The sequence below is a fragment of the Misgurnus anguillicaudatus genome, chromosome 3 (genome assembly GCF_027580225.2).
Source record: "Misgurnus anguillicaudatus chromosome 3, ASM2758022v2, whole genome shotgun sequence".
Classification (NCBI taxonomy): domain Eukaryota; kingdom Metazoa; phylum Chordata; class Actinopteri; order Cypriniformes; family Cobitidae; genus Misgurnus; species Misgurnus anguillicaudatus.
This window is the reverse complement of record NC_073339.2, coordinates 23,481,724-23,494,011: the sequence shown is the minus strand read 5'-3', so window position 1 is coordinate 23,494,011 and position 12,288 is coordinate 23,481,724. Positions and strand designations below refer to the sequence as shown.

At 37.6% G+C, this 12,288-nt stretch overlaps 1 protein-coding gene across 4 annotated transcripts in view; it reads left to right on the top strand.

Moving 5' to 3' along the window:
- Positions 1–537: 537 nt before the first annotated feature.
- arl6 (ARF like GTPase 6) overlaps positions 538–12,288 on the top strand; it is an 85,544-nt gene continuing 73,793 nt past the window's right edge. For 3 of the 4 annotated variants that reach the window (XM_073863285.1, XM_073863288.1, XM_073863290.1), the window contains exons 1-5: positions 538–670; positions 1,215–1,509; positions 1,628–1,700; positions 1,829–1,919; positions 2,770–2,899. In XM_073863285.1, coding sequence (XP_073719386.1) covers positions 1,238–1,509; positions 1,628–1,700; positions 1,829–1,919; positions 2,770–2,899 — 566 coding nt within the window. In that variant the 5' untranslated portion in view covers positions 538–670; positions 1,215–1,237. The remainder of the gene's footprint in view (positions 671–1,214; positions 1,510–1,627; positions 1,701–1,828; positions 1,920–2,769; positions 2,900–12,288) is intronic. The other variant, XM_073863292.1, reaches the window with a different exon arrangement.

The following is a 12,288-nucleotide window of genomic DNA, read 5'->3' as shown; positions in this document are numbered from 1 at the left end:
CAGTAGAGCGGCCGCCATTTGGAATGAAAATTCTCACAGCCAATTCATTCTCAATTCATTTATATTAATACCTAATTACGTAAAATACCTAATTACGTAAAAATTACATAAAAATTGTGTACTAAAGTACTTTTTAAGTAAAAGTAAAAAAAAGTAGATAAACCAAAAACTTGAAATTATGAAATGTAGTGGAGTAAAAATTATGATAATATGCTTTGGAATATAAGTTTTCCAAAGAAAAACACTGATAAAATACAGATACTTGAAAATGTACTTTTATGTAGAAAGTAAAATACTTATGTGTCTGCCTCTGTCAATATGCCATACTTAAAGAGCATAATACAAAGTTTTTTAGCATGAAAGCAGTATTTTTCAATGTGTGACAGCGTCCTGTATCATAACTAAATCTCTGCCGCTTATAACAACTCAAACCGTGTGAAAATCCGGTAAAAATTAGGGGAGTTATGATTATCCTCATTAAAAATGAATGCAAGGGAGCGCACTGGAGACCCATCCAAGATGGCGGCTGCGCGATACGTCAGCTCAGTGTCTACGTATATAATGTCTATGGTTCTGATGTTCTCCAGTAGATGTCGCTCTTGAAGTGTTGGAGGAAAGCGTCATCGTCTCCTAGCAGCGGCATGTGGAGAGCGAGACGTCTAGGACGCAGGTAACGTTAAGTGTAATACAATTCTCCACATCTGATCTAGACATTAAATCACACGAATCAAATGATCGATACCTCTGCATGCACATTTTTTTCTTAACCAATGCACAGACAATATAGAACAGGAGTAAAAAGAAGATCTTGGCTTGTAAAACGGACAGATTAACCAGGTTAACGTTAGCCCGCCAGCTAACTAACGTTACTGCCTTAATCTGCAAAAGCATAACTTCGAGTCTTTAGATTTCGCGTACTGTGTTTTTGATGGCGTTGCTGGGTGTGTAAGATAAACAAACGCGAAATGAAAGATTTGGTTTAGCTTTGTTCGTATGTGCATCGCTAGCCCGGCTGCTAATAAGCTCAGAGGATTAAAGTCTGTACATTCTCGTACATTTTGTGTACCTATCACCAAAATAAACATCATAACCCTGTTTATTTTTAACGCAACAAGTAAAACGTATGCGCACGAGGATCTGTGTTTATCAGCCTCTGTTTCTCTGTAATGAATAGTAATCTAATGAAGCTTGTCTTTGATGTTATCTCTCTCCAGAAACTTCCTAACGGACAGAGCAAATGGGTCTTTTTGACAAGCTTGCGGGTTTGCTGGGTCTGAAAAAGAAAGAAGTAAATGTATTGTGTTTGGGTCTGGACAACAGTGGGAAAACTACCATAATCAACCAACTAAAACCCACTAGTGTATGCCATGTTCCTGTTTACCAAAGTAATACTTTGAAGCTCTGTTGTAAAACGGTGATCTTTCAATATTGTTTTACCTCCTTGCAGGCTCAGGCTCAAGACATTGTTCCAACCATTGGATTCAGCATAGAAAAGTTTAAAACCTCAAGGTGAACCTTGAATGAGCTTTTTATGGTTAAGTGTCAAATCAGATTTAGAATTTAAAAGCAGTTTGTCTCTATTTAGTCACTTCTGTATTATACAATAACTGTCTTTCTCTTTCTAAAGTCTTTCATTCACAGTCTTTGACATGTCGGGGCAGGGGAGGTACAGAAATTTGTGGGAACACTATTACAAGGAGTTTCTTCTATTTGTTCTTTCAAAACAGTACAGTCTGGTTGATTGTATTGAGAAAAAGTGCCACCACTCAGCTTGAAATTATTCTGTATGGTTTGTATTCTGAGACATGTGTTGTATTTTTACAAGGAGGGTCATGCCATTATATTTGTAATTGACAGCGGAGATAAACTAAGAATGGTGGTGGCAAAGGAGGAATTGGATACGCTTTTGAATCATCCTGGTATTTCTTTCTCTTTTTTTGCTGTCTATTTCATCCACCCACAAATATCTTGAAAGCCAGGATTTTATCTCTAATCAAATATATCATTTTCAAGCATTTTCATAACCAGTCGCTCATGTGCGACGTGCAGATTTGTATTTCTCTCTCTGCCTTTACAGAGATATTTATATTTTCTATGAGGACGCGTTCCAATCCTAACAGCACGACGCATCTTCACATCCCAATCAAACAGCGTATATAACACACATCTATCGCGGACAATTGCATCCTCCTGCCGAAAGTGTGTTATTTGGATGCGCTTTAAAGTTTTGACAGTTAAAACTTTCATTTTCCTCACAGCTGCTCTTATCTTACACAGCAGCCTGTCATCAGTGCACGTGTACCAAGCGATGTCTCTCATGTCTTAAAGCTAAAGTAACCTAATTCATCTCTCAATAAAATCACTCTTTGCTCTTTACTGAAGAACTTTTGTACTTCATACGAATGCGTGTATATTTAATTCATACAGTAAAGACTGAAGTGTTTTATTTTCATTACTTTTAACTGACATAAGCCTTTTTAAGGGCATATAAAATTTCTCTTTGCAGAAGAAATATTTGTTGTGCTAATTTATTTGGTTCTCTATTAAAGCAATAATATACCCAATTACTACAAGTAATATAAAAAAGGCAACATCTGTGGTATTACTTTATCTAGAAAAATTGTTAAGTTACAGTCATTAAAGAGCTTGCATATCAGCTTGAAGAATCGGTATCAGCCGATCACGAAGAGAACAAATCGATAATCTGTATCGGTTGCAAAAATCTGGAGCATTCCTAATGAGCACCTCTCTTTCTATTTTTGTATTGAGACATTAAGCACAGGAGGCTACCCATACTCTTCTTCGCCAACAAGATGGACCTCAGAGATGCATTATCTGCTGTAAAGGTTTCCCAACTGTTGTGTCTGGAAAATATTAGGGACAAACCCTGGCATATCTGGTAAGAAAACAGAAACTGGATGGCTGGCATCAACAGCAGTGTCCCGCAATGTGACATGATATGAAAAAAAAGTGTTTAAATGACATGTTTCTATGGATACAGATTTCAGTAGCTTTGTATCTCCAATTTTGGTCATTTCTGTTGATCCCCTTTATGTCAGTATGTAGGTTTTGCGAATATTTAACAATTGAAATGTATTGAAATGAACCTGTGACGAAACCACAATACTCTATTGGTTCCCGATACTGTTGGTAAAACCTTGAAATTCCTCCCTTCCTCTGTGGTGAATGGAGTGCCGCACACGTTTTGGAGTTCTGAATGTGTGCAAAGGAAAATAATAAACTAATTCAATGAATATGTACGGCATCTTTACTAAACAAACACTAAAGGCTAATGTTTCATGTATTTGAGAAGCCAAGTTTATTTGCATTTATCATCAAGTCATATAGAGTTTTATAGCTTGTGCGTAGGACTTCATTTTTTTTTGCATGAGCAATGGGTAATGTGCAAGTCTCGCCATAAATAAAATCACAATATCAACTTTGACCAGTGATTAATTAATTTAAAAAACAACTGTAGAACGGTAGTGGTTTGGGAGATATGAGGTTTTGCTCGGACAACAATGATATGCAACATTTATATACATATAAATTTTAACCTTGATTTTAGGTGTATGTTTTAGGTCAAGCCCAGAACGGGTGAAGATTCCTATCGAAATCATTCGTTTTTTTCTTATTATTATCTTTATTAGGGGTTAAGCCCAGAACGGGTGAAGGGCAGCCCATAGAAGTGTACATAGGAAAGTTATGAAATTTGGCACAGTGATAGAGGATAGTCCAAAAAGTCACCACAGCTAATTTGGAGTCTTGAAAATTTAGTTTCCTCTGATTCATTGGCTCAAGACGATTCGATTGGACCCAATGACAAAATTTTATGTCATGACAATTTTTTCGCCATTTGTAAAAAATACTTTTTGGACTTTATGTACCGTCTAGAGAAACTCAAGACAAAAAGTTATGGACTTCCTATCAATTCGCCAATCCATTTCAGTATACCAATTCAATGTTACGCAGAGCACAAAAAAACGTATTTGAGGCTGTATCTTCGCCAAATTTAAGTGTATTGACACGACACTTGGTAATTTTTATGTCAGTCATGACCTGAGGGTGCGTGCACCGTTTCATCACAGCGCCAGTTGTCATGAGATTTGAAAAATATATCTTATAACTACTGCAAAGTTAGGTCTGTCGGCCATTTTGGGTGTCAGACATTTTGAATTTTATCTTTTTTTTTGTAGGAAAAAAACTTGCGTTTTAGCGCCAACAACAGTCCAAACTTTTACTTACATTTTTCTTATTATTTCTGATCCGTAAACCCTAGAAATTAAATTCTTTTTTCACTGCATCGTTGGTTTGAGGGGAGCATGGCAAAAATGGATTTGAGACTGTATCTTTGCAAAACTTTTGCGTATTGACATGAAACTTGGTACAGTATATCGTCGCTGTCCGATGAAAACCACGTATGTCCATTTTGCCGATTTTGAGATTTTTCGGCGGATTGAATGTCCAGGTTCATTTCCGTATACAGTATGCGTCACATACCTAAATGGCCAATGAAAAGTTGTGAAATCATGTCATCTGATTTTCACGTATATCTATTTGGTGTCAAAGCTGTCAATCACGCCGCGTATCTCCCGCCTGTGAAGTTTCATCGAAGCTCAGCACTGGATATAGCCGAATAAACATAGCCTGGTGAGACAATGACTTTCCTTCATCGAGGTAAACGTTCCCCCTGACGCCAGACGTACGTCTAGGAGCAGGCGCGGAGCTATGGGCGGGCCTGGGCCCGCCCAGATTGACAGCTGGCCCGCCCAATCAGAAATGTAAAAAATACTACTCTGTATAGTTAGACATGTATACTACTTAATGTGGTGTAATTTATCTATTGCATGTTATGTTAAAAACAGTAAAATTATAAGTAAGCCTGATAACTATTTAAAAACTATTAAAGCAGTTGAATGTTGCGTTATAATGAAATATTCCCGAGCAGCTTTCAGCCATGATCACTTTGAGAACTTTTTTTGCAAACAAGTAGAAAACGTATTTTGAATAACAACACGTTATAAATATGTGCTGCGCGCTTTCCTCTCAATAACATAAACACACAACAAATATGACAGCGGGGTAAAAAATAGATAGAAAACATCTGATCATAGTGATGTTGTTTGATATAACGATATAGCAGCACTATAAGTCACGCCACGTTTATTGCTACACTTTATACAATGTAGCCTATTGCTTTTAAGCAACAAATAGCCTATCATAACAACCTATAAGCCTACTGTGTAATTGAGACATTAATTTAAGAAATGCATTAAAGCAGAAAGACGTAGGCTGCGGAAATATAGTGGGTTCACTTCAATCCACACCACAGACGTTCTTGGTTTGCTTCTTATTTATTAAATCGAGGCAATTGTTTGATCAAACATTGATTAATATTAAGATAGAATTTATACAAAACGAAATTCACTTTAAAGAAAGTCTTTCTACAAAACAAACCTCGCAAAATCGCTTGCCCGACGTCCATTACGGGCTATGGCGAATTCCTGTCGGCTAAAAAAAAAATTATGCGCCTTGGCCGTCGGGCGGAGGAAAAAATATTGTAATGTGTTTGCATTCTCTCAGATTTAGTTAGGTAATTATGTTGTAAGTAATTCGGCGTCATCCTTTCGTTCACGTCTGATATGCGCGCTCCTCGCTACGCTCTTCACGAGTAGGCTTGCTCTGGTGCTCATCAAAAAGTATATTAAATGTTTTTTTATTTGTCATTTCGTTTAACCCCAGAGTCTAACATTATTCTAGCAATTCCCTTTTTCTTTCTTTATTTAGTAAGTTAACTTAAATATGTGAGAACGAAAATATATTTTTAGTGATTTGCATGAAGAGAATATGATGTTAGAAGCTTCATTTTAAGCATTTAGTAACCGTATTTATTTAAACACTTTAATAGGTTATTTAAAAAAGTTTTTTTTGGGGTTCATTTATATTTCCTGTCACTGTGTGCAGGTTCTTTTTTGTAGGCTATGAGAGCCCAATATTTTTTTTACCAAAAAGGCTTAATAAATGTCAAGTTGCATTACAATTTAAAGTATCAATAATGTCAAAAATGTGATGTGCAGTTCGGGTGTCTGTGTATGCTGTTTAAATTAGTGTTCTGAAGTTTTGACGAATTTTATAGACTTGTTATAGTTTCTTATTCAAAAGTGATGCCCATAGATTCAGGCCCACCCGGACTTAATCCATGCCCACCCATATGTCACGTTCTGCATCCGCCACTGTCTAGGAGGTGACTAAATTACGATAGGAATGTGCAAACAAAGTATCTGTCTAGCATAGGTGTTATTTACACTGGGGACGCTGGGGACATCCCACCACTTTTTGAAGGCGTTTGGTTAAAATGTTCTGAAAAATCAAGCGATGCTTAAAGTGCGTGTTGCAGGTTAACCACCACTGTCGATTAATGGGTACATAAATCACTTAAGATATGTGTATAATTTTTAAAATGTCTCAAAAATGGTCTTAAAGACCACTTTTTTACGTTTTTGGTATTAACGGTTATTTTAAAGCAATTCTGCGATGACGTCAAGTTGGGGAGAAGTGGAGAAAGACTCAGCCAGAGCCATAGAGATAGATGAGACATTTATTGCTGTTTAATACTTACGTATATAATTTGGAAATCATATATACATCGTAGGAAATATATAATGTGTTATACTGCAAAGTTACCATGCTAATAATTATTTATGATATATGTGGAGATAAATAAAACTTCGCAAATCTGCTGATTTGATCCATTCATGTCCTGACCACCAGGCTAGAGATTTTTAAACATCCTTAATCCACACTTACTAGTCTATCAAATAATATCTCAAATATATTGTTTTGTGAAATAAAAGGATGCTTTGTTATATTGTTTATGCGATTATAACGAATCACACGATCATTTTATACGCATCAGCAGTCAGCAGCTGCAGCACACTCGGATCTGACCGCATACATACTGTAATAAACAGGCGTTCGGCGGCTTTTTACATCACGACAGGCTATGCCATTTGAGGAGGAACTGCTCATTGATCACCGTATTTTTATAAATCCTGTACATGTTTGGACCTGCCGAACAGGTTGAGCACTTTTATATACTTTGTTGAGCAGAGAGGCTGCCGTTTGACCAGCGGGCTGCGGGAACCGGCCGCACATCGCGCCGCCAGACGGTGTTGCTAATATAACTCGAAATTAACTATTATCAGATCGGCCCACCGGGAAAGTCCCGACTCTCCCGATTGCCATTCCGCTACTGGCTGTAAGAAAGTGAGTGCGTTTGGGTCGCTGGTACCCGCGAACAGACGTGACGTGCTTCACTCACCTTCAAGAATTAGAGACATGCTGCCAAAACCGTTTGTGCTGAAGATCGCATAAAGTTACACCCATTTCAGGCAGGATCATGGACCCCCTCAAGCCAGCATGCACGAGTATGTTAATTGTTTGTTTACTTTCTACACGAAGATATGCTAACGTTATGCTATCTGGCTGTCTGCCTATCTCTCTATACTAGCCTATCCATCTATCTATCTATCTGTCTGTCTGTCTGTCTGTCTATCTGTCTATCTGTCTATCTATCTATCTATCTATCTATCTATCTATCTATCTATCTATCTATCTATCTGTCTATCTGTCTATCTATCTGTCTATCTGTCTATCTGTCTATCTGTCTATCTGTCTATCTGTCTATCTATCTATCTATCTATCTGTCTATCTAAATAATCTGCGCTATCAGAACTGTACTTTACTCGTAGTTCTATAGTCATTCTCAATGCTCTCAAGGCTGCTTTGGTAAATTCTCTCCCCAGCGTGACGTCATACAGTGCGTTGTGGGGAAAGGAGAATCATTGCAAACCGCTGTACTTTTTCATACTTTTTCGGGTTTTGTGATACTCAACAACATAAAATACAATGGATAACAGTTTAAATGTTTATTAGCAACAAGCAAATTGCACAAATTCGTTGAAAAATTTTACCTGCAAAACGCCCTTTAAGACTGGTTTTGTGGTCCAGGGTCACATATGTTGCGTTGTATGCTTATGGTGTGTTTTCTTGTACATATGTAATGAAATTCATTGTAATCATTGACTAAACGTGCTGCTGTTTTCTACGGTATGGTGCTTTGGCATTGTTCGATTGAGCTGGTGTTGCAGGGACTGTTGCATGTGTGCAGTCGACATTGCTGAGGGTTTTATGATGAGTATTTTCTTGTTGTTGACTGGTCAACGCTATGCCCATTTTTGATGCGTCGTTATTCAATATTTTCCCTGTCCTGCAGTAAGCTTTTTTTATCTGATATTTTGTCCCCACCACTTTTCAACACAAACTAACGCCCCTGCTGTCTAGCATTACCATGTCAGTGTATTGATTCATTGTCCCTTCATAGCTTGCAAGAGACATTTAATACATTTATAATTAATATTAAATAAAGTAAGCGTATTTAACTAAGACATAGGCTATTTAATAAACTGAGCGTATTCATCTGTCAATATAAAACGCGACTTGGCCATTCTAATTAATGATCAGAAGAACGCGTATAGACCACCATTACTGTAAAATATGCAAGTATGTCCATTTAAACTCAATTTTGGTCAAATGTGGATTATATCATTACACTGGCAAGAATATGGTTACATGTAAAGAAGCCGTACCAAGAATGACAACGTTACATTCAACTGCTTTTGATATACAGTGTTTTTTTCACTTCCTGAAAACTAACCGTTTTTGACATACGTGAGTTTCATCGGGCAGCGACGATATGTCATTACAGTCATGACCTGAGGGTGCTTGCACCGTTTTGTTACAACACCACCTAGTGGTGACGAGATAAGAAAATTGCTATTTTTGCTCAGAGTCTTGTTAGATTCCGTGGGCGAAGACCCCTATTGTATCCATTAGTTTTCTTATTATTAGGGGTCAAGCCCAAATTTTTGTATCCGTTGTATCCGAATTTTGTAGAATTTTGTATTGTATCTGTTAGATTTCTTCTTCTTCTTCCCCCATTGCGACCATAGCAGCATACATAGGAAAGTTATGAAATTTGGCACGATTATAAAGGACTGCCCAAAAAGTCTCCACAGCAAATTTGGAGTCTCTATCTCTAACCCGCTAGCGCCACCCGCTAGCTCTTTTGCACTTATGTTTTGGCTTATAACTTCTGACCCGTAAGTCCTAAACACAAAATTATTTCCTCTAATTTCTTGGCTCAAGACGATTCGATTGGACGATATGACGTCATTTTCTGTCATGAAAATGTTTCCGCCATTTTGAATTATTCATTAAACCTACTTTTACGAACTTCTCCTAGAGCTTTTGCCTGATTGCCACGAAAATCGGTATGTAGCATTTAAGTCAAAAAGTTTTTAAAAGAATTTTGATAAACCAATCCGTTGTTGTATAGTGCGTCAACAAATTTTATGTAGAGGGCAAAAAGGTTTATTCTGTATCTGTGCCAAACTTAGGCCTATTGACACGACACTTTGTAATTGTGATGCCGGTCAGGATCTGAGGGTGCATGCCCAGTTTCATTGCAACGTCACCTAGTGGTCAGACGAATGTTTTACGTGCCTATAACTTTGGCTGCCATGGACGTATTTTCACGGGACTTGATTTTTAGGAGTCTTGAATAGTTGCAGAGTCCAACGATAACAAACATGCCAGAATTCGTCTTACGGTTAGCCCTGGGCAGCAAAAAAACACGGCCGAATAACTCGGAGAGCGTTATTTTGATCGACTCGAAACTACCATAGGAGGAACATCACCTTCACTACATTACCTTCTGAACAAAAACTCTATTGGCGTTATATAAATATTTCCATCAGAAATGGCAAAAATTCCTCCCACAGACAAAAAACATGCAAGCTATAGAGATACCAAATTGTCCCTCCCCCAACCCGTGTATGGATTAACTGGTTCTCGCCACGAATATAGCCGTAGATGCTGGAATGGCATTAAGAAATAAACGAAGAAGAAATGACCAAAAATTGCAAAAAACTAAAAATTACCACAAGTGTTTCTTCACTAAACTAAAGTGTATAGTCATAAACTAGATGTAACACAGTTATGACCTGATGTTGCATGTACAATTTTGTTATTGCGCCACCTGGTGGTTTTGAGATAGAAATCTGATATTTTCTGCCTAAAACTACTGCTACAGTACAACTAAAACATTGAGTCATCATGGATTAATCATTTAATGGCTTGGAGTTTAATCATTGGTGGTTGCCAATTCACTCCCTAGCAACAAAGGAGAATACCTTACCATTTTTGCAAGAGCTATATTTCTGCATCAGAACATCATATAGACATGGGAATGGCTCTTTTGACTCATTAGCCGTGTTTGCACTATCAGGCTTCAAGCGGGCGTGCCAGTGCCTGCCGAGGCCTGTGGCGTTTGCATTGTCACTTCCGGGGCATGATCGTGCTTCACTGGTGCTTCGTTGGGGCTTAAGGCCCGGCTTTTCTGGCCCGCCGAATTCCTTGGGCCAGAGCGGGCTTCTCGGGGCTAGGGGAGTGGTAAAGGTCAAAGGCGGAGTTTATCTGAGTCTCTGGCAAGATGCGCATCCATCTGTCTGCAGATTTAAAACTTTAAAAATAATCGGAATCACCAGTAATTTACTGTTTAACGGAAGATGCCTGCTATGTTTGTACTTCGGACTGAAGAATCGATCTGCATATGTAAAAAACAAAGACGCATTACAACGCCGAACTCGCCACGTAAGGATCCGGCGCACACCGCTACCAGTTCGGGAGAAGTTTATAAAGTTTCGGGCACAGAACAAAGTGTTTAAAGTGCAACAGTGCTGAGAAATTAAAGATGTGTGTTGGATCATCATTTCATCGTCCATGTATTAAAGAAGCGATCACTCGAGTCACAATGGTGTCTACAGTCGGTAAGTTTACATGCTACATAACGTTTGCATACAAAACACTTAAAATACAATACGAATAACGATTGCATAAGTGTCTTACATGGGTGTTTATTGTGTTTTTTGTGTTATATTGTCATCTCTGTCTAATTTTTTAGTCAGCCCTTAGAAAAAGTAACCATGGTTTTATTATATTAGTCATAGCCATGCTTTCTGGTATTTTGGAGATTAATTTAACTCTTATATGAATGTAGAAAACTTCATACGTGGGTATACTGTATGTGTATTTACAAACCCTTTATACAAAACATCACATGTGCTGCTTTATTCTTTTGTGTCCGTTTTACAGAAAAAATGCCAACGTAAAGCTTTCAGTTTGTCATCCAGGAGTTTTTATTTTGTATATGAGAGATGACACAACAACAGATGCAAGAGCAGGAGATGAAACGAAGATGATGATGATGAGACGACAGGAGCCATGGATGTTGAAATCCGTTCGGAGGAGATGTCTTTAAATACACCTGTTTGTGCACTGATATAAACTTCATATGTAAATAAAGTACCACGCTATTATTACTACGGCTGCTTGTCAGTTTATTGAAAATGATAACTTAATAAGGATCACATCTGAAACACAGAAATGGTAAGATGCAACAAAATGGTAAATATAACCATCATTAACTTAACCACTGTAACATAGCTTTTTAAATACTTGTGTATATTCAGAGTTGATTCTTAACGAGTAGATTTTCTAATGATTTCTCAAACGTTTTGATTTTTGAGGTGCAAGTAAAGTGATTTTCAGTCCTATTCAGCTATTCGAGGCAGTTCTTTATAGACAAAAGTATTTATTGATTGACACATTATTGAAATAGATATTAGACAGTTACCTTGTGTTTCATGTGATGCTCAACTATTAACGTTTTCATGATTAAAGATATCACACCTCTTATAATGTGTATGTTTACATCGCCATAGAACTATAATTACAAACTTAACGTTACATATTTAGACACACGTGCATACCTGTATTTTAAAATAAGATTATTTTACATAAATGTATAACTAGGACTCGTTATATTCTTTAAAATATTGTGTATAATGGCACTTTAGGTAGATGAACGCTTTATATGTAATTATCCTACTTCATAAAGTTTACTACTGCTTATTGATCTGATATTGTCTCGTCGTGAGATCGCTCGTGTGCAGCCAACATAAACTTCAAGAGTAACACCACGGATGGAGCAAACATCTCTATCTTCTCATCTTGGCTTTCACCGTGCAAACAGCCGCCTCAGTTATGTTCTTTATGTTTGTTGTATGATGATGCGATCTCACTCCCGTCTCCTGTCAGATTAAAGTGACTTTCTCACGGTAAAACAGGCGGAGTTGTGTGACGTTACATCCAGGTAGGCGTATTAAG